Below are 23418 nucleotides of genomic sequence, written 5' to 3' on the forward strand. Positions count from 1 at the left end.
AATGAAAATTCTGTCATCCCTAATCGTTCCAAATACTACATTCTTCTTCTGCAGAACATAAAAGATTTTTTTTTTCACTGTCCATATAATAAAAGTCATCGGGATCTAAAACGACATTGAATTCTGTTGATTTTAATTGTATAGGCATAATTTAATTAAATTATTTTTTTTCATGTTCCGCAGAAGAAAGAAAGGCATACAGGTTTGGAAGAATTTATATATATATAAATTGTATAATTTATATAAATTTAATCCTAATTTAGCCTTCATTTAAAGTAGATTTAAACTGTTTGAAATGTTTAGTGTTAATCCTACTAATCAACTAATCTTGACATATCCCTTTTAAAATGATCTGTACAGTCCAAGGAGCCAATAAATTAAAATATTCACCTAGACACACATAACAGTAATCTGCATAGTTTAGTTTTGGCATGCATGCTGGAAAGTACAGCAGTTGTACACAAAGCATAATTGATTAAACCAGTGAAAGAAATCAGATTCAAACTCTGAAACCTGGCAGAAATGATTGACAGTGCAAAATGCTGTTTTTGTTTGCGGTTAATGCAGTTGCAGGTGTAAATACAAAGTCTCGTATACCACAGTAAGCTGAGAGCACTGTGAATGGGGCTATTCAGAGCAGCCCAGGACAGTATGTAGCTGTCAGCTCGTGTGCTGTATTATTGCTCGTGTTAGAGCAGCCACTTAGTCCAATGAGAGTGAATAATTGAGCGGAACAAGCCCTGAGACAAGACAGCATGCAAATGCCATGTCGGGGGACACGAGCGCCACACCGCACAATAAAATATGCTAAGTGGCAGGAGAGAGGGCCGCGGAGGATTGAGAGGGAGCGATAAAGAGCGGCGGAGGGAGGGAGGGAGAGAGAGATAAATTATCTGTCGCTTAATGCGAAGCAACGCAACCAAATGAGCCGTGGTGAGGGTGAATTACACATAGTCAGCCTTCCTTTTTTCCACCGCTCCATCGTCATTATGTCAAAGAGAGGAGGGAACAGGCGGAGGAGAGGAACGGTCAGAGATTATACAGATGCAGAGCTTGTTAGCGCAGCTGGGGGTCCGCTGGCAGGCGAGGGTAAATTATACGCAATAGATCAATGGTGCTTTTTCAGTCTAGGTGGTATATCAGACGTGCAGACACACACACACAGACTAGAAGAAAAGCACTTTTTAACTCTTTCCGTTCTTCATGGTTTTATTTTTGGGGGGTTTTACACTTTTGTTTCTTGACAGAGCTAGACTTGAACTTGCAACTCTAGCATGAGCAACAGCTCAATGTGTGTGCACATTGGTAAAGGCCTTTTCTTAGTGGCATAAAATAAACGTCTCTGTTTTAAAGCAGATAGTATCATATTAATGATTTTACATACTTTATGGTGTTCATTGCAAAGGAAAGTAATTGTATATTTATTTTAAGTTGACTTAATTTTAATGGGATCTTAACTTTAGATTAATTTGTAACTTTAGATTTGTATTTTGTTAATTAAACATAATTATCAGTACTGCTGATAATTAGCAGTACTGCTACAGACCCCCTATACACTCTAAAAACTGCTGGGTTAAAAACAACCCAACGCTTGAGTATATATTGGACAAAACACATGCTGGGTTATTTTTACCTAGTTAAATGTTTTTACCAAACATGCTGGGTTATTTAAGTCAATTAGTGTTTAAAAATTATATTGCTGGCTTAAAATGGACTGGAACTTATAGAAAACACACAATTACTGGAGGCAACAGCACTAATTAAAAGATGCACATTTATTATTAAGCAAGAAAACATGGACAAAATACAAGACAAATTGAATTTATTTTGGAGAATACAGCATAGTTTTTATTTAAAACAGTTGAACTCGTTTAACAAGCATTGTAGACATAAAAAAATGTAACATTTAAAAGTAGCATTTTAATTTTAAGTTTATTCAACCGTTCTCTGTAATCGCTTTTTAGTGGAATAGAGCTAATTCTTGTGCCAGTGTGTTGCTGAAATCTGGGCCGGTGAAGGGTTGCTGTTTGCTTGGGTAGCTGCAAACTACAGACCATGGCCTCGTGTTTCACCCGTAGCTGAAAGATGCCGTGACTAACTCCAAAACCTGCCCAACAGTACTGACATTAGAGAACATATTTTAACATCAAATTAAATTAAAGACTGCTGCTGAGGCAGCTCACTGAGATCTCGTCCTTGTGTTGCGTTGCGCAAAATAATACAATTTACAGCACAGTAAAGACTTTATAAATTGAATAAAATGTATACAAACATTTGTTTTGCTGAAGAAGTGCACCCTGTAGAGGACTCAAAAAGCCGCTGTAACTCAGCAGCTGGGTTGTATAAGATTTTCGTTCATCTTTGGAACAAAAAACAGAGATTTCTGACCCTGCATAGACAGCTACGCAACTACCATGTTCAAGACCCAAAAAAACAGTAAGGACATTGTTAAAATAGTCCATGTGACATCAGTGGTTCATCCTTAATTTCATGAAGCTACGAAAATACTTTTAGTGCACAAAGAAAAAAAATTTGACTTTGCTCAACAGTTTCTTTTCTTCGACATGTGTCTACAAGAGTATCAGACACGTGTGTGGTGCTGCTGATGCAAAAACTGGCATTCTGACTGATTTCTCTTAGTTCATCGTCTCTATATTCTGGTTCAGTATGCGTGTTCTTCTGCATATAAAGAAGACACAGCGCATCCGAACGTTATTTTTGTTTTCTTTGTGCTCAAAAAGTATTCTCGTAGCTTCATAAAATTAAGGTTGAACCACTGATGTCACATGGACTTTTTTTAACGATGTCCTTACTACCTTTCTGGGACTGGAACGTGTCAGTTGCATTGCTGTCTATGCAGGGTCAGAAACTATCTTAATTTGTATTCCAAAGATGAACGGAGGTCTCATGGGTTTGGAAAGACATGAGGGTGAGTAATAAATGGCACAATTTTCATTTTTGGGTGAACCATACCTTTAACATTAATATAAAACAACATTTACAAGCTATTTTAAAGCTGTAAGATGACATGTTTTCAAATTAAACAAGACATTCAGAGAGGAAAAAGGTTTTTTTTCTTAAAACAATATTGAATTGTGAAAATTTAGTCTCAATCGGTTAGCATAAAGTCAGTTGTGTAGCACTACTTTCCACCAGAAACATGATCACAAAGGCAAACAATCATTTCGACCTTGGAAGAATCTGCACCTTGAAAAAATGTATGCTTATAAATCTTTCAAAAGAAGACCAGGAACATATATACACTACCATTCAAAAGTTTGGGGTCAGTATTTTTATTTTTTACTTTTATTCAGCATAGATGCGTTAAATTTATCAAAAGTGACGGTAAAGACTTTTACATTGTTACAAAAAGATAACAACAAATTTCACATAAATGCTGTTCTTTTGAACATTCTATTCATCTAAGAATCCTGAAAAAAGTGTTTCCACAAAAAAAAAGCTTTCATAATAAGAAAAGTTTCTTGAGCAGCAAATCAACATATTACAATATTTCTAAAGGATTGTGCAACACTGAAGAAAATTCAGCTTTGCCATCACAGAAATAAAGGGCATTTTTTATCTAATAAATTTGTTAAGAGACTACTTTCAAAAACATTTCGACCCCAAACTTTTGAATAATATAGAAAAAGTGTCAATTTTGATGTCATTGTGACTAATATATGTATTATGAGTTTGAAAATTGAAAATGTTTTTTATTACACACTGTTGGGTGACTCAAGCATTTTGATCTTGTGCATTAATGCATTGCTTGGTGTTTGTGAGTGTAGTTGTGTTTCTCTGGATGAAAGAGGTCTTAAGTCTTGCAATTCCACTGACATAAACCCTTGTTGTGTGTCAGGAGGAGGCGTCGGGTCCTTTTCTCTAGCGCAGTTGTTCTACATGGCTCATTGAAGCCGTGGCCTTGAGAGGTAAAACACTGCAGCTACAAAGGGTTACGGCCTTTGATCTGTGACAACTGGAGAAAGGGGGGTATGAAGACCAGAGAAAGGGATTGTGGGAGGAGGGCATCCCTTATGGATACTAGGACCAGAATTGTAATTGTGTGTGTGTGTGTTTTATTGGGGGACGAGTGGTTAAGAGGCTACGTTATTAACTCGGCCCTTTTCTGCATTTTACACACATGCGCGCACACACACACACATACAGATTTTTCCTCTGGTCTTATGATAGATAATACAGTCAGTGGTGTGCACCAGCACACATAAAGGTACTCAGAGCCTGACCTTTAGAGAGGAGCAGAGAGCACATTTTGTGTGGGGGGCTTTCATGTGCCCATACTTGTGTCTGTGTGTACACTGTGTACGTTCATCTGGGTTTGTGGTTCAGTGCAAGTGGTAATGTATGAGTGTGTGTATGTCTTTCAAGCCTCTCTCAAAAATAAAAAGGTTATACAGTCTACTTTCTCCACCCCATACTAAGTAGCCCTCTATTCGGTAGAATCTGAGGGCTTTGATACTCTGAGACTGATGAGGTCCTCAGAGTATATGAAGTGCTCTAGCTTGATGTCTTTGTTGTGTTTGTCAGGTACAAAGATTATGAGTGATCATGATCTTTGTCATGTCCAACTGAATAACACTGTACCACACAGAGCCAATAATAAAGAGTATTTTTGCACAAACATAGATCAACATGCATGCATGTGGGGATACGTATGTGTGTATGTGTATGTGTGTGAGTGTAAAATGTTGTGTACATAAATATTAATATATTATTTATATATGACTAACAGTCAAAAGTTTTTTTTGAACCAAAAAAATTACTGTAATTGAGAAATTATGCATTAAACTGATCATAAGTCATAGTGAAGACATTTATATTATTACAAAAGATTTCTAATTTCAAAAGATTTGATGATTTGTCATCACAGGAATAAATTACATTTTAAAAATATATTAAATAGAAAGCAGTTATTTTAAAATATAATATTTCAAAATATTACTGTTTACTGTATTTTTGATCAAATAAGTACAGCCTTGGTGAGCATAAGAACATTAAAAACATTAAAAAATCTTACTAGCAGAGTATATATTGTTGATTATTGTGAGAATAATCCAGCCTGAAGTTTATTTCTCTTTCCCTTCTATCTTTATAGATCATTGGTACGATCCCTCTGATGCCAAACTCTGTGGGACCTTCCAGCCAATCAGGGGGCGGCACTCCCTCACTGCAGGTCCAGCCAATCACACCGCAGCTGCTGACCAATGCACAGGGTCAAATTATAGCCACTGTGATTGGCAACCAGATCCTACCAGTGATCAACACCCAGGGAATCACACTGTCACCCATTAAACCAGGACAACAGGTATGCAATGACTGTGTAAAATAATGATATTCTGGTGTGTTAATTTAAATTACATTTTATATATGGGCTATACTACCGAATTCGTCTAAAGTCAGAGTTGGAAATGCCTTGAAAAAAATGTCTTTTATCCAAAAAAAAATTTATGTATGCAAATTCTATAATATCCAAGGTACACATTTAGTATGTATTGTATTTTCAAAAAGTTTTGGAATATTTGTCCTCTCCCCAAATTTGTCACTACCGAAACACAGCAGTAATTTAATTAGAAGGGTTATATTGACCTATTAAGATTTTACTTACATCTAGAGTGTAAATATATTTTTGCTGTTTTATTTTTTTTTTAGATTCAATTTTTTAATTCCATTTTTAACAATATTTCAAGTGTAATATAGGAGATTTGTTATACTTTAAATCAAATTTTTCGTTGTAACAGGCTAAAACTTGATTATACTATAATCAAGTTATCATAACATAATTCAGTATGCTTAATTTTTGCACATTTTCGGTAGTGACAGTAATGCTTTGGTAGCAACCACAATCCAACATTTTAACTCACATACTACTGAAACATACTAAAATACAAAAAAATTGCATAACTGTACTAAAATGTAGTTTATTTCCCACATATATGAAGATTATGTGTTGCCTTTTGTCACTACCGAAACAATGATGACATGTTTCGGTAGTGACTGTTTCAGACCATGTGTTACCAAAACTCCACCAAATGTTTCCGTAGCTTACTTGCAGAAAAAAAGTGTCCTGTAGAGATGTTCCTTAAAGTTGCACACAGATTTTTCAGACTTTTGAACATTTACCTCAAAATGATGAGACCTATCTACTCACACCTTGTAGCTATGAAAGAGGGGGACACAGGAATATTTCCTGATCTTAAATTTATGGGTTTAGTTAAAATCAGTCTCGGCCAGTAGACTAAAACATACATTGTTTCAGTAGAGACATGAAAATGCAGGACACATTTTGTTATAAAAAGTTTCATAATTTACAAAGAAAATATAAAAAACATTTTTACATTTCCACTTTTTAAAAGAATCAAAAAGCTAAAAACAACAATGGAAATTTTTTTAAATCATTAGTTGAAATTTAGGGGTTAGGGTTTGGGACAGCCACATCAAAATTGAAAGTACCGTATAAATTATTATTTTATATATATTAAGTTTACTGATATTTTAAATATTATTGTATAAACTGATAATAGAAGGATCTTAATAAACTTAGATTTGATTACTTAAATGCTTTTTAATTTTGTTCTTAAATTCTGTAGAATGGTCCATATAGCTTATTAGACCAAGTATATGTAAACATATTAATAAATACAAATTTACCATATAAGAAACATTTAAAATGCTAAATATGACTCTGTGTTGACATTTTGTAAAAACTGCATGATATGTCCTAATATTCCCATTGTAACCTATAATATACAATATAATAAAGCAAAAAACATGTGTATGCCAGATACTGTATGCCAAGAGAACCCAATCATACAACCCTTGCACAGTAAGACTGCATTTAGAGTCCTTGCACCTATAATAATGCATAACAATAATCAAACTCTAATATAAATCATCCTCAAATAACAATGATCAAACTCTTATATCAAATAACAATCAAAAAGGTAGAAAGAAAACACATTTAAAGAGCCTAACAACAGTGCAAAACACAGCAGACTCTACAGGCATGCATATTATTCTCCGTCCCACCCTATAATCTACAGCGGTCGGCTATAAAAGCATCCATAGGTCAACCTCATTTCTGTTGGAGCAACTCTGTGTCATATTTACTGGAACCTTTGATCACGGACTTAAACGCAGCAATGCATTTGTAATAATGTTTATGGATTTGTCTGCGTTTCAATTGACTCCCAAACATTTTCATGCAGCGATAATTTATAGCTGTCAAACACGGTGGCGGCGGAGAGATCCACTGAAGCTCGGTAATTCTCACAGACCTGTCGACAGTTCTGACAGTGTGTGCAACACTACTGACATCTCTCAGCATCCAAAGAAAAACACACTCACGCACAAACACAAACACGCAGAGGAGAATTAATAGTGCAAGAGAACAGCAGAAAGAAGCCAACCCACTTTTAGACAGATGAGATGCTTGCTTTCTTGAAGAGTGGAGATGCACCATCTACAAGAGGCGCTCGATGGTGCATAAAACATGAAAATGTATGGTGCCGCAGTCATGCCACATTGCCCATAATAATGACTCATATTGTAGCCACGTAATTTTGATTTCTGGGCTCAGTAAACGTGTGTGTTTTCCTTTTTGTGTTAAGGTTTCGGTGCTGAATAGCCAAACGCTGTCGTTTCTTTTGTGTACTTTAAAGTATCTGACAGCCGTGTTCAATGAGAAATTGCATGGGGAGTGAATACAACCTTTAAAATCTCCACCCGTCGTCATTTCACATCTCTAATAAACAGGTTATGAATTTCTAATAAAAGACTCAACAGTTTTGCCTTGTAAATAACCACATGACTCCAAATCACTTGTCCCTTAAAATGGAAATAACCTCTTTTGTTTTATCATGATCACATCAGTTTTCATGATCAGATTTTGTTCTCCAAATTGGGATGCTTTCTGAAAAGTATGTTCATAAATGCTGAGAAAAAAACATACAAATGTAGGACTGTCAAATTAATCGCAAGGAATTAATCAAAATTTAATCGCAATTAATCACATACAAAATAAAAGTTTGAGTTTGCCTATATTTGCATATATCTGTGTGTACTGTGTGTAATTATTATGTATATATAAATACACACAAATAAATGTATATATAAGAGAAATATGTTATTTGTGTGCAAAATATTTTTATTTATATATAATATAAATTATATAAAAATGATAATAAATACATATACTTATAAATATTTCTTAAATATATACATGAATGTTTGTATTTATATATACATGATAATTACACACAGTACACACACATATATTAGACAAACTCAAACTTTTATTTTGTATGCGATTAATCGTGATTAATTGACAGCCCTAAAATAAAGTAATTTTTTGTACAGGTAAGAAAGACAATAAAATAGTGTGGCGGTAACATGATTTTAGTGTGAAAATGTCACTTATTAGCCTTTTCTGTGTAAATTCTATTCAATTTTAAAGCTTCTTTGCAATGATAATGTTTCATTTTTAACCAAAATAACCAAAAATGACAAGTTAAAGTAATAGAATAACTAATGTAGTGCTTTTGTCAAATTTTCACATTTGTGACCCTGGACCACAAAATGTTTTGTCATTTGGGTCAATGTTTTGTTGAGATTTTACTTTTTTAAGTGAGATACAGTACAGTAAGTCTGAATAAAAAAGCTTTCCATTGATTTATGGTTTGTTAAGATAGGACAATATTTGGCCGAGACACAACTATTTGAAATTCTGGAATCGGAGAATGCAAAAAAATCAAAATATTGAGAAAATCACCTAAAGTTCAAAAATCAAAAGTTTAAAAATTAAGTTTTGATATATTTACATTTGGAAATTTACAAAATATCTTCATAGAACATGATAATATCTTTCTTAATATCTTTTTAGCGTAAAAGAAAAAAAAAACGTAATTTTGTTGGCTATTGCTACAAATATACCCGTAGCTTCTATTGGTTTTGAGGTCCAGGGGCACATTTACACTTCTAAATCCTCTAAAAATGTACCCCATTCACTTCCATTGTAAGTGACTGACTCACCATGACCTCAGTTTTTTTTATCAAAATGAATGAAAATAAATGGTAATCAACATTTTACCACAAATGCTGGTGATTGAATATTACTTTATTACCTCTACCTCTACCAAGGTACCACGAAGCACCATGTATGGTAATATATCAAAGTAACATAGTACTATCACAGAGTTTAATTGAGAAACAGAGTTTAATCTATTTACATTGTGTTGTTGTTCACCTTGTGTGTATGAACCTACTTATGTGTAACAGCTCACGTGTGTGTCTTCACAGCTGCCGCAGGCCGGTCAGACTTCACAGGCTCCTCCTGTGTCTCAGCCGAGTCTGCTTCGTATGCCCCACAGCCAGAGCCCCCTCCGTCAGGCCTCTTCCTCCTCCTCAACATCATCATCCTCATCCTCGGCTCTTAGCGTCGGGCAGCTAGTCAGCAGTGAGTGTGCACCATATCTCTACATGTTAGCTGATCCGCTTTTATTACACATAAATACTTTACACAAAAAAAATGTTTTTTATAGATGAGCGTTAACAAAAATATGCTGCCTTCGTATTCAGTTTTGATCAAATTTTAGTTGATTCTGTCATCTAGATGACCAAACTGTAGACCTAATGAATGGAAGGTTGTGTTTAGAACAGCTTTGGCCTCCAGAAGCACCACATATAAATCACTCCCTCCAGCCTGTCAGAGCCACGGCGGCCCTTTTAAAAACTGTTTTACTTAGATAAATTCTCATTTGTCATAGCCAATTGGCCTAAAACCATCTGCAATGGAGTTTTAAATTCAATAAACAGGAAGTTGCCATTGATCAACTTGCTGTGGATATAACCAATGGACTGTTGTGTTTCCTGTTTTTTTCGTTTTGTTTTGTTCAAAACATACACAATACCTTTAGTATTCTCTATTCATTTCATCAGTTTACTGCCGTGGCGCAGCTCTCCATGCCAGATTGTGTTTGTCGCGATGTCCTTGGCTAACGTTAATTCCCCAGAACATGTTTTGAATGGAGGGGGAAAAAAAAAGTCTGACTGACCCCACAGCCACCGCGTTCAGCTCAGATGGAAAAAATGGCATGTTTTCAAGGACCGTGCACATTTTGTATTTGGCAAATGTTTTTGTACTTTTATTTGATGAGGTGGAAATCATAATAACAGTAGTATCAAATTACAATTTTGAGCTTTGTTAAGACATGAAATAGGGTCATGGTTGTCCTTTTGGGGCATTATTAAAAAGGAATTAATTTCAGAACAGTTCAGCAGTGAACAGAATACCGTGGCAAAAGGCAATGTGCCCTAACAGTTTGTCATAAATGATCATCATATGGTCAAAATACAAAACTGCTGCATTTTACTCAGAGATTTTCAATATTGCACATGAGCAAGTTCAGGTTTCAACATCTGATTTGCATATGGGGAGTGACAGGGTGCTGGTTCAATAGATTTTGACTTTAAATATGTCTGATGGATTCTTTTAATAATTCATTCATAATGAAGCCCATGAATGATTTAGTCGGCCAAACTTTTCTTATGTAAGCAAGATGTAAGACCACCTGGTAGTGATGTATAATACCCAATCACGTTTTATTAGCCTAAAATGCCATCTTGAAACTACAGACCCTGAAGTGCATTTTGTAAAGCTGCTAAATGAATCAAATTGAAATTGAACTCTTGCATACCTCTGTCTTTTATAGCAAAATGACCAATAATATGGCATAAAATGAATATGACTTGCTTTCAGAAAGGCATTTTAGGCATGCAATTCACTGAAGCATTTCATTCGAGAAGTGTAATTCCTAGCTTGCCTATTAAGAAGAGATTTCAATGTAGTGTTGATTTTATTGTCACTGGCTTTCATACACATTATATAAGCCTATAAATCAAAAACCATATCTTAAGATAAATCAGTCAATGGTTGGAAAGTAACACAGGAATAATAGATGAATGGAAGCTATTTTGAAGTCATTTTTGTCAGAGACATATTATACTTAAATTCAGTTACGCATTTACTCTTTAAAGACTTTTAAGACATTCCTGTTATATTGCAAGATAATCGCAAGAAGATAAGTCGAAACAAAAGCATAAATGCGATATATTGAAAAAGTCAAATGAAAATTATTTCATAGAAATCATCTTTTGTTCAAAAAGCTGCTTGAAATAGCTGGTCTTCAGTGATGATACCATTTACTGTTTTACATTGTTTCAAGGTTATGAATTTGCAATGGAGAGTTGCAGCTTTATTCTTTTCTATTATGTTTTACAGACCCTCAGACTGCCCCCAGTGAGGTGGATGGTGTGAACCTGGAGGAGATTCGAGAATTCGCCAAAGCATTTAAAATTCGCCGGCTGTCTCTTGGTCTGACTCAAACTCAGGTGGGCCAGGCTCTCAGTGCAACTGAAGGCCCTGCCTACAGCCAGTCTGCCATCTGCAGGTATGGAGGTCTAAAAGCTACCAAACATATCAAATATTTAAAAAAGAAAGATTAACATATGCATTATATTATATTAAAAAGAAAAAAAAAAAACAATTAGCTATAAGGTAAAGTTTTATAAAATAATTTTTTGTTATTGTGCGCATTAGAATAGCGCATTAGTGTAACCCATGTATATTAAGACATTTAGCAGATGCTTTTTTCCAAAGCAACTTACAAAAGAGGACAATGGAACAAAGTCATAACCTGTTTATATTTAACCACTAATAATTAAGATAAGATGTTAAACATTCATCTGCAGATATGGAGGTCTAAAAGCTACTAAACATATCAAATATTACTGACAATTTAATAAAAAATGAATAACAATATGCATTATATTATATTAAAAAGAAAAATAAAACAATTAGCTATGAAGTAAAATATATATATATATTTTTTGTTATTGGGTGCATTAGATTAGCGTATTAGTGTTACCCAGGTTTACATACAAGTCATACCCTATTTATATTTAACCACTAATAATTAAGATAAGATGTTATTAAGATTATATTATATTAAAAAGGAAAAGAAAAAAACAATTAGCTATGAAGTAAAATTTTTAAAAAACATTTTTTGGTTATTGTCGTACCCTGTTTATATTTAACCACTAATAATAAGATAAGATGTTAAACATTCATAAACAGTCATACCCTGTTTATATATATATATATATATATATATATATATTTTTTTTTTTTTTTTTTATCTACTTTTTGGCATTTTTTGCCTGTATTGTGATAGGACAGATCAGAATTGACAGGAAGTGAAGTGGGAGAGGGGTCAGGAAAGGTCCTCAAATCAGGATTCGAACACAGGACACCCGGAGCACAATGGCGCTGTATGTCGGCATGCTGCAAAAAGGCTATCAGCACTGACATACCCTGTTTATATTTATCCACTAATAATTAAGATAAGATGTTAAATGTTCATCTGCAGGTATGGAGGTCTAAAAGCTACCAATCAAATATTACTGACAATTTAAAAAAATGAATAAAATATGCATTATATTATATTAAAAAGAAAAAAAAAAACATTAGGTATGAAGTAACATTTAAAACATATATATATATATATATATATATATATATATATATATAATGTTATTGTGCGCATTAGATTAGCGCATTAGTGTCACCCAGGTTTACATACAAGTCATGCCCTATTTATATTTAACCACTAATAATTAAGATAAGATATTAAACATTCAACTGCAGGTATCGAGGTCTAAAAGCTACCAAACATATCAAATATTACAAACAATTTAAAAAAATGAATAAAAATATGCATTATATTATATTAAAAAGAAAAAAAAACAGTTAGCTATGAAGTAAAATATTTTTTTGTTGTTGTTGTTGTTGGGTGCATTAGATTAGCGCATTAGTGTCACCCAGGGTTACATACAAGTCATACCCTATTTATATTTAACCACTAATAATTAAGATAAGATATTAAACATTCAACTGCAGGTATAGAGGTCTAAAAGCTACCAAACAGATCAAATATTACAAACAATTTAAAAAAATGAATAAAAATATGCATTATATTATATTAAAAAGAAAAAAAAAACCAATTAGCTATGAAGTAAAATCATTTTTTTGTTGTTGTTGTTGTTGGGTGCATTAGATTAGCGCATTAGTGTCATCCAGGTTTACATACAAGTCATACACTATTTATATTTAACCACTAATAATTAAGGTAAGATGTTAAACATTCATCTGCAGGTATGAAGGTCGTCTAAAAGCTACCAAACATATCAAATATTAGACAATTTAAAAAATGAATAAAAATATGCATTACATTATATTTAAAAAAAAAAAAAACAATTGTCAGGTTTGTGTGTGGAGGAGACGTAGGAAGGAACCGAGGACGAGGAAATATAACAAACAGGGTTTTAATGATACAATCCAACAAGGGTACAGACAGGAACAGCAGGGGAACACACACTAAACATAACGTTAAGATCGGACAGGGAAAAAGGAACTGAATCAAACTTATAAAGGGAAGCTAATGAGACACAGACAGGTCTGGGTAATTAACCAATGATGACTTGGTCATCAATAAGAAACGGAACAGGAAGGACCAAATAAGGGCACAGGAGGGCGAAAGCAACAAAACAGTCCACAGGGGTGTGACAATAATTAGCTATGAAATAAAATATTTTTTGTTATTGTGTGCATTAGATTTGCGCATTAGTGTCACCCAGGTTTACATACAAGTCATACCCTATTTATATTTAACCACTAATAATTAAGATAAGATGTTAAACATTCATAACTGATGTGCAATTTATGTCAGACGCATCTGTTTTATTCCAGTCTGTGCCTGTCTCCGCTCGTCTTTGCAGTGTCTATATGAGAAGATCCAGTTACTAATGTAAAATACATCAGCTGTGGTATTACAAGAAGCACTTAAACCATTTAATAATTTCTAAGGTCCATTGCCATGTATTCACATGACATTTAGCTGAAAGGAACCTGACAGGGCTTGACTTTTAATAAACGTGGTTTTCCACAGTGGAACAGCGAAACAGATTTGGTCATAAACTAGGACATTTTGTAGCATTAGTAAATCAAATATTTAACATCATTATTATAGTGGAAATTCTGTTGTGCATTGTGGGGTCTTTAGTAGTTGCTGTATACATCAGGGGAAAATTTGCACTGAATAGAGGACAAATGATGTCAGATTACATTTGTTATCAGATACGTTGTCACTCTGCTCTGGAAATAAAAGAGAATAGGAAAAGGAAATATAAGTGCATGAATCCTAGTGCAACTACTGAATGCGTAATACAGTACAAAGTATGCCCTACTCGAGGAAAGTGCAAAATAAGCACTTTAAAAACACACCATGCATTCATTTCCTCTTGATATAAAATTACTCAAACTTTGTTTGAATGAACTCTGACCTTGCCACACAACATCACTGTATGACACATTAAGATTTACAGTTCCTGTTTCCTTCATTTCAGTGCAGAGGGACTGAAAAAGATGAGACACTTGTGTTTATCTGACATGCCGCCGTCACACACTTTTTAAAATTTCATCATATCAGCAACGAACGACCGATAAAACCTGAAATTGCTCGGTGGCAGGAGAGTGAGGGAATTCCTTATGAAGCTTCAAACTAGTGCAGAAAGTCTAAAAAATCCTGCATGAAATATTTAGCCGCATGCATTATTTAGATATTTATAGCATACATTAAAAGCCATTAGTTTCCAAAATAAACAGGTGATGTGATGTCTTTCTCTATATGCGTCCTTTCATCTCGTCAGAAAAAAGGGGGGGATTTTTTTTCATTATTTGTTCATTTGTATGACATTGGACATGACAGTGTGCAGAGTGTTTTTGGCTTTAAAGGCAGACTTCACATGCTTTAGTTTAGTTAACATCAGCAGAGACAAGAGGGGAAAGAGGTGAACGCGTTTTCGCTTGTGAGTGTGTGAGCTCTTGGGGCTCTTGTAGTCTTTGCTCAGTCAAACTCGGCCTGACAGATGTCTCTATCTTGTCCGATCTCATAGTTCACAGCGGAAAAAAGCTTTATTGGTTCGTCTGAACAATCACAAAGGTGCATCGTCAAACTGATCAGAGACAGGGGTCATTATTAAAGCCGGGAGAATCCAGATGCTTTATGACTGATGTGAAGCATTTGACATTGGTGCAATGAAATCAGAAAAATACACATTTGACATACTCAGTTTATTGAGAATAAGAATGTAAATACTGTAAATGAATATCAGAATCTTATTATTATCATAATAATTTGTTTAAATGCATTAAATACACCATACTTGGTGTGTCAAATTAAATTTTCCTCCTTTTACACGGTGCGGTTCACAGCCGTTCCTGGCACAAGCCCTCTTTTGCATGCACCGTTGCACACGGATGCTTATAAGATGTCATATCATCGCATAATTGCGAGATGGGAATCGCTTTTCCACTTTTAAGCCGTGTGGATTTACAACATTAATCCACACCAAAACACTGGATTCACATCAATGATTCATGTCTCAGGCTGCAAAGCTGCCATCTGTAATTTGCACGACAAATTGGGCAGAAGAGCTGCTTAACATGACTGTATATATATTTAATCACACCTACTTTTCCGACTGCAGTTTGCTCGCTTTATTTCTACCTCAAGGCTGCCCTCTTTATTCCTCTTAAAAACAATTATATGCTTCTTAGCGGACATATTTTGAATGGAAAAAGCATGGAGATTTTAAAAATGTTTATACCAATTTATTAATGACCAGTAATTATTATCCCTGCACCACCCTCCTTTTTATAAAACAAAAATAAATAATAATAAAAATAATAAAAAATAATAATATTGTTGCTGCAACCCAACTTGTTTGATTTTTGTTGATTCTGTTTCCTTTTTCACCTTCATTACCATTATTATACGCCCTACTGTCTCTCTTCAACCAGAAGCTGAAATATTTCACGTATTTCTGGTATTATTGCAGTGAACAGGATCTAAAATTAAGAAATTGAATAAAACATGACTTAATAAATAAGTCGGCATATGCCCGGACTCCGGTATTGTTTCCTGCTCGGTTGGATTTAACAGGGTGCTGTCACTCATCTCCGCACTGAAAAAACGTCTTTGCGTTTGAGGACCTGAGAGAGCGAGGGCCTTTGCCCCTGCTTCAGGCGTCTTTTCAAATGCCAGTTAAGATTCCATCAAAGGCCTCCTCACAGGAGCCTGTCCAGGAGTTCAGGACCAAGGGAGAGTATGTGTTGTTTCAGAGAGCAGTAGTTCACCTCTCTCCCCTCTCTCAGCTGGGCTTTTCTCCGTCTGCCTGACAGATGTCCATGTGTTGGACAGGAGCGCAGGTCAGGAAACTCACTGAAACATCTCTCCATTAAAGTCTATATGAGACACGCTTTGGAAATCTCCCCCGTTCAGGGGAGTCATTGGAGACAAAAGCTCTTTTTATGGATCTTCTGTAACTATACACTCTGTGGCTGGTTATACAGGCTTTAGATCAGATCGGTGCTTCTCAAGGGGTTTTGAGTCAGATTTTACACTGAACGTCAAGTAGAAACTGACCACACTTTTTTTTTTTTTTTTTTACCCATGACTGAATATTTAAAAAAAGGTATATATTTATGTGTGTGTATATATATGCACGCCAATTCTATTATTTTCATGAAATCATTTGTAATTATAGACTTAATGATTAATTATAGGGTACAATGGGCCTAAAGGCATCCCCAATGAAAAAATGTGCTTTTCACTGCGCCCAGTGAAGTGTATGATTGCAGAAAAATATATATTTGTTTGTACTGAACATTTATGGAGCTACATATTTTATGTGAAAATAAATCATACAAGTTGTTAATTTTGTTTAAAAAGCTTTAAAATCTATGAGGTGGCAAGAGGGGCCTTTTACTCTACACACGGGGTAAAAGGCTTACCAGCATGGGGTAAAAGGCACACAGTACTGATACAAATACTTTAGCTAAATATAATAATGTTTAGATAAATGTTTTTTTTTTTTTTTTTATAATAATGTCTAAGTTAATACTTGTTCAAAACAATCACTTTAGCAAAATTTGTACTATTTTCTGCTTATTTTGATTAATAAAAAAAATATTTTTGTTCAGTATATATACACTGTCATTAAAATATATTTTAAAATACAGAAACAAAATAATTTTAAAATGTAAAGATTCTGCAAGCAAGGAGATCCAATAGTAATTGAATATAGTAGTAACAACAAATGATATTTCATTATATGATATGATTAATAGCATGTTTTTAAATATGACGATTTCATTCTAAACATGGTAATTATAAGATGGACACCCAACATAATATATGATATTTACCATCTGAATCTAACAATGTCATATCAGCCTTTTATTAATTATAATGTTAATTATTGTGCCTTTTAGCCCCAACAGCAGGGACACTTTTTACCCCAAATACCATACTTTTGCATATTCTTTTGTTATTTCAAAAACTGCTGCTTTTATTATCTTAAACAAAACTGAAAATCATTAAGAAGACCTTTGTCTCAAGATATAGTCAAGAATTTTAGCGATTCTCATTTGCTACTTAAATCTACAATATTTTTAAAACATCAAATATTAGATCAAGTAAGCACAGAATCAAACAATCGCGTGAAGCATCAGCCAAATTTGTACATATATCTTGGAAAATGTGTGTTTTGGAAAGCGCTACAGCACGTTTTCTAGTGGTTTAGAAAAAAAATAATATCAAAGGCGCCTTTTACTCCAGGGCGCCTTTAGCCCCACTGTACCTTAATGTAAATAAATTAATACTATATAAATTATCGAATTATTTTATAATTATTTCATATATTTAATGTAATTTATATTATTGAATATGTTGTATATATGTTCACCTCCCTTCCTAAGACAAAATCTTACATATCTATGTACTCACAATTCAAAACAATTCCTATAATTCAGTGAAAACCTAAATAAAAAGCCACATAGTGGCTTACCAGGAATATATTTCTTGTAGCTCAGGTGGCTACTGTGCAAAATTTAGCTGGAGTTTCTTTGAGTGCTTAGTTACCGTGCCAAATTTTCCATTATTGTTTTTGTATAGAAAGCAAAGTTTCAACAGCATTTGCAAAGTAAGACCTAAATATTAGACTGATTTACCTCCCTGGAGACCCCATAAACTTGCAGACATATTCAAAAGTGAAGGTGAAAATGTATTAGCATTAAACATTAAATGAGCATCAGGGTTGCTTGAGGAAGACGGAAAAGTTGGAGAAGTGTATTAAAATGTGCGTGCATTTGAGTGAATAATTTAAGCCATTTGTGAATTAATAATGCTTTTAATGTTTTATTGCATGCTTGTGTTATTTATTTGACAATATGTATTAAAATCTCTCGCAGAGGAGAGAATTCCTAATCGTATGTGATGCCATCTGTGGATTTGATTGTACAGTAGAGCTAGACAAGACAAATGCGAGGCCAATAAATGAATTCATTCTTTATGATATCAATCAGGTGCTTGTTTGTTCTTGGACTGGCCCGTGGAAGAGTCCTTTTGGTTCAGTGCATCATGGGTACAGAGAGTCAATCAAAGCAACACATCAGGGAACAAGATGTACTAGAGAGTACAAACTAGCTCTTAGTCTTCGACTAATTCATTTCCCAGCACACAAGGTAGCGGTAGAGGCCACGAAACTCTCTGTCCCATTGGCAGCCTGGACCAAGAGACTCTTCTTTTGGGCAACTGGGTCAGACAGGAAACCCCTCACCCGGTCTGGGCACTTGAGTAAGCTTGTTCTCTCTCAATTCTCCCCCAGACACACCATCCTGAGAAGCCACTTTTTCCTACCACAGGAAGCCCAAGAGAACACTATAGCTAGCAGTCTGACAGGCAAACTGAACCCTGGCCTTTTATATCCTGCCAGGTTCGAGAAGTTGGACATCACCCCAAAAAGCGCCCAGAAGATTAAGCCCGTGCTGGAGCGCTGGATGGCCGAGGCGGAAGCCCGCCATCGCTCCGGTATGCAGAACCTGACCGAGTTTATCGGCAGCGAGCCCTCCAAAAAGCGCAAACGCCGGACCTCTTTCACGCCGCAGGCCCTGGAAATCCTCAACAGCCACTTCGAGAAGAATACTCACCCCTCCGGTCAGGAGATGACGGAAATCGCAGAGAAACTGAACTATGATCGCGAGGTGGTCCGCGTCTGGTTCTGCAATAAGAGGCAAGCGTTGAAAAACACTATAAAGAGGCTGAAACAGCCAGAGCTCGGGCCGGTCGCACCAATGGACCCTCTGATTGATAATATGGAGGAACACCCTTAGAGGCCAACGTGCACCGATGGCAAAACTTCTGATGTTGTGGACTTAAAGACCTGGACAATTACTATCCGATGCACCATCGACTGGATGAACTGTCGACAAAGGCAAAAAAGAAATATTGTCAGTGTTATCATCACAAAAGCAAAAACCAAAAAAGTTCAGAAAAAGAGAGAATTATAGTACTGATTCATAAGCAGTTTGTGAGGAATTAAGAACAAGGATCATATTTAAATCGAGGATGGTGAAGAAACTACTTACCAAAGTTTGTTGCATCTGATACCTGAGGTTTTTTAATTGTAAATGTGTTTTACATTTTTACATTTTTACTGGGGAAAAAAATGGTAAAACAAAAAAAACAAAACAAAAAAAAAACAAAGATATGATTCATGTGATGGGGTAGATTGGTGTGACATTTGATCTTTGTCTTATTTTATCACTTGGGTTTTTATGTAAATATTTCTGGTAAATTGTCACCAAATTGAAATCACAAGTTCGGGGAAAAAAAAAATCTTTGAGAAGTTTATTTCAAAATTGTCACGTTTCTGCTGTCTGTAAGGCCATGTGTCATCTCACTCTGTTCATAAACATAAAGGCATCTGTCATGAAAGAGTGCACTTGGGAGGAATATTTTGCAAAGCGATTCTCAGTGAACATACCACAAATATCCACATACGTTGCAGCTGTGATTAAAGCTATTTTATGGTGTTGCCAAAGCCTCCTAGCCAAAGAACAAGGACATTGTATGTCATACCTTGGCCTGAACCATTTTATTCTTTTCATGTGATCGGATGTATTTATTTTTAAATGCAAAGGGTTACTGTTTAATTTTACTTGTCACACTCGACTAAATATATATATATACATATAAAGATTTCAAGTAAATGAGATGAATTACTTTTAAAGATTTCACTTGAGTTATGCAAGTTATCTTTGTCTGTGTGTCTTTTTTTTATTTTTCGTGCTTAAGGTTTTTTTTGTTTTTTTTTTACTTTGTACAAAAATTTTATTGTGTCAGACTTTCACCAATGGAAAGAACTGGAAAATGCTTATTTTGGACAAAGCAAAACATTTGACTGGATATACACCATAATATATATATATATATATATATATATATATATATATATATATATATATAAAATGAATCCATTGTTCCAAACACTGCACCATTCAACAAATCTTCAGCCCATCTTACAAATAGATATAAAGTAATTGTTTTCTAGTCTCTTTTTCGTTTCCTTTTGTATAATTCTTGTCCTGTATATTAAGCATTCCAAATTAAATTAAAAGTTGTGGTTGACCATTATCTAGAAAGCAAGATGACTGATTTAATGCTGATGTTAAAATAGCCTACAGTTCAATGATAGCAAAGTATTTTGCTGTGGACATGATTATTCACCTCATACTCAAAGACAACAAAGAGTCTCAGTTTACAAATAAATTATGTTTTGGAATTAGCTGTATGGCATTTAAATACTAATCAACAAGCAAAATTTGCTGAAAACGGCTCAGTATGTCCGATAGCAGTGACTATCCTACACTGTAAAAAACAATTTGCTGACTTAAAATAATTTGTTACCTGCCTGCCTTAAAATTTTACGTTCAGTCAACTCAAAAAAGTTTAATCAACTTGAAATGTTAAGTTGTACTAAGTGACAACTTAGATATTTGAGTTCATTCAACTTAATTTTAAGGCAGCTGGGTAACAGGTTTAACAAACCAAATTATTTGTGTAGTCAACTTATATATCTTTTTCACTTTTCACTTAGTACAGCTTAACATTTAAAGTTTACTAAACTTATTTGAGTTGACTGAACTTCTGAAATTTTACTGAAATTTTAAGTCTGCAAGGTAACAAATTATTTCAAGTTGACTCAACAAATAGTTTTTGTTTGTTTGTTTGTTTGTTTGTTTGTTTTTTACAGTATATTACATTCTATGAAACAATCCTATGATTTTACTGGTTTGCATCATGAATTCGATGTTTAATTCAGTCGGTATCTGTCCATCATCAGTTAAAAGAAATGGCAAAAACAAAGAAAATCTTTTAGGGCATTTATGCAAATTCATCACAGTGGACATTTGCTATAGTTACAGTTATAGAAAAATTGTCTGGCTTCTGACAGCTACGTAAGCGATATCTTGCATTAAAACTCATATTGTATAAGATGACATTCCCCCAGCTCGTTCATGAATTCAGAACCATGGCATTTGTGTGTGGTTGCAGAGACAGGACGTCTTAAGGTATACAGGCTTATGAAATAAAGCTGTAACCAAAAATTAAAACCAAGAGACGAGAATCTAAGTTCTGCCTTTGCTCATCTTTTCAATGCTGGACCAAAGCTCAATAGTTATATGCACATTGTACAGAGAAATGGCTAAATGTCGCTGACAATCTTGAAATATGTAACTGATTGAAGAAAATTGATTAAATGGAGTATATCATTAAAATTACCTCAGCACTGTCCTGCTAAGTAGTGAGCAATGTCATAACATGGTACCTTTCTGCAAAGGTTCACAACAAAACACAAAGGACTTGTGTATATGTTTGTAAGTAGTTTTTCTGACCATCATAGATTGATTCTCACCTGCTTTTCTTTACGATGTGCTTTCCAGGGTCACGTGTATAGAACAGACGTTGTTACATGACTTTCTTCTTTTTATTGTTTAGTTTCTGCATTGTTTATGTTTGTTTATCTCCTTTCACTATGTAAGATACATTTTTGAGTTTAATTGCCTGGAATTGCCCCGTATAAATGGGGAACAAAGAAATCTTTGCGGTTCAACTCAATTGTTTTTGAAAGATGATGGAAAACCTTTCGAGATTTATTGAAGAACACACACTGGTATACATGCACACATGAATACACACACACACACACACAGTCGAGTTTGAAACGTTGTTACTCTCAAGACCTCGAAACCAAAGCTGTTTAACCTGCTAAGGATGCTTTAAATTTTATAGACTGAAAACTGTATGTATTATATAGAGCAATATCTGTTCGGTCAGTTAAGCTGCACTTTGTGTATTTCTTAACAGCTTCAAGTCTGTCACATTAATTTGTACCATAATAATTAATAATAAACAATTGTTTGACATGAAACACAATGGCTGCATTTCTTACTCAAGAATATTTTATGAAGCAGAACAAAGGGGAAGAACCAAACATCACTTAATTCACATTTTTTAAAAATCCAAATAAAAGTATACCAGACTTAAAGATCTAAAGGAAGATAAAAATACTAAGCATGTGAATACTACTACACTGTAAAAAAACAATTTGTTATATCAACTTAAAATATTTTGTTACCCAGCTGCCTTAACATTTTAAGTTCAGTCAACTCCAAAAAGTTTAGTTAACTTGAAATGTTAAGTTGTACTAAGTGACAACTTGTAGTGACAACATATTTGAGTTGATTCAACTTAAAATTTTAAGGCAGCTGGGTAACAAGCCCAGCTTTTAAATTTAACAAACCAATTTTTTTTTGTTAAGTCAACTCAAATAGCTAAGTTGTCACTTAGTACAACTTAACATTTCAAGTTGACTCAAAACTTATTTGAGGCAGCAGGGTAAAAAGTTATTTTAAATTGACTCAAAAAATTGTTTTTTGTTTGTTTTTTACAGTGTATATTTATTATGCTGCGTTCACACCTTGTTGTAATTAACATAAATACAAGATGACAACTTGTGACTTTCTATTTGGATCTATTTGGATTCTATTTTGCTTCACTTAACTTGTAGTGACAACATATTTAAGTTGATTCAACTTAAAATTTTAAGGCAGCTGGGTAACAAGCCCAGCTTTTAACTTTAACAAACCACATTTTTTGTTTAGTCAACTTAAATATCTAAGTTGTCACTTAGTACAACTTAACATTTCTAGTTGACTAAACTTATTTGAGTTGAATAAACTTAAAATTTTAAGGCAGCAGGGTAACAAATTATTTTAAATTGACTCAACAATTCTGTGTTTTTCTGTTTGTTTGTTTTTACAGTGTATATTTATTATGCTGTGTTCACACTTTGTTGTAATTACCATAAATACAAGATGACAACTTGTGACTTTCTATTTGGATCTGTTCACAATTATGGCAATAGTATTAATGCCAAAATAAA

At 34.2% G+C, this 23418-nt stretch overlaps 1 protein-coding gene across 1 annotated transcript in view; it reads left to right on the top strand.

Annotated features, from left to right (window-relative positions):
• Nucleotides 1-20430, top strand: part of pou6f2 (POU class 6 homeobox 2) — a 121703-nt gene extending 101273 nt beyond the window's left edge. The window contains exons 8-11 of the mRNA XM_051097493.1: nucleotides 5114-5323; nucleotides 9313-9469; nucleotides 11294-11462; nucleotides 18799-20430. Coding sequence (XP_050953450.1) covers nucleotides 5114-5323; nucleotides 9313-9469; nucleotides 11294-11462; nucleotides 18799-19303 — 1041 coding nt within the window. The 3' untranslated portion in view covers nucleotides 19304-20430. The remainder of the gene's footprint in view (nucleotides 1-5113; nucleotides 5324-9312; nucleotides 9470-11293; nucleotides 11463-18798) is intronic.
• The last annotated feature ends 2988 nt before the right edge of the window (nucleotides 20431-23418 follow it).

The sequence above is a fragment of the Labeo rohita genome, chromosome 24 (assembly GCF_022985175.1).
Source record: "Labeo rohita strain BAU-BD-2019 chromosome 24, IGBB_LRoh.1.0, whole genome shotgun sequence".
Taxonomy (NCBI): domain Eukaryota; kingdom Metazoa; phylum Chordata; class Actinopteri; order Cypriniformes; family Cyprinidae; genus Labeo; species Labeo rohita.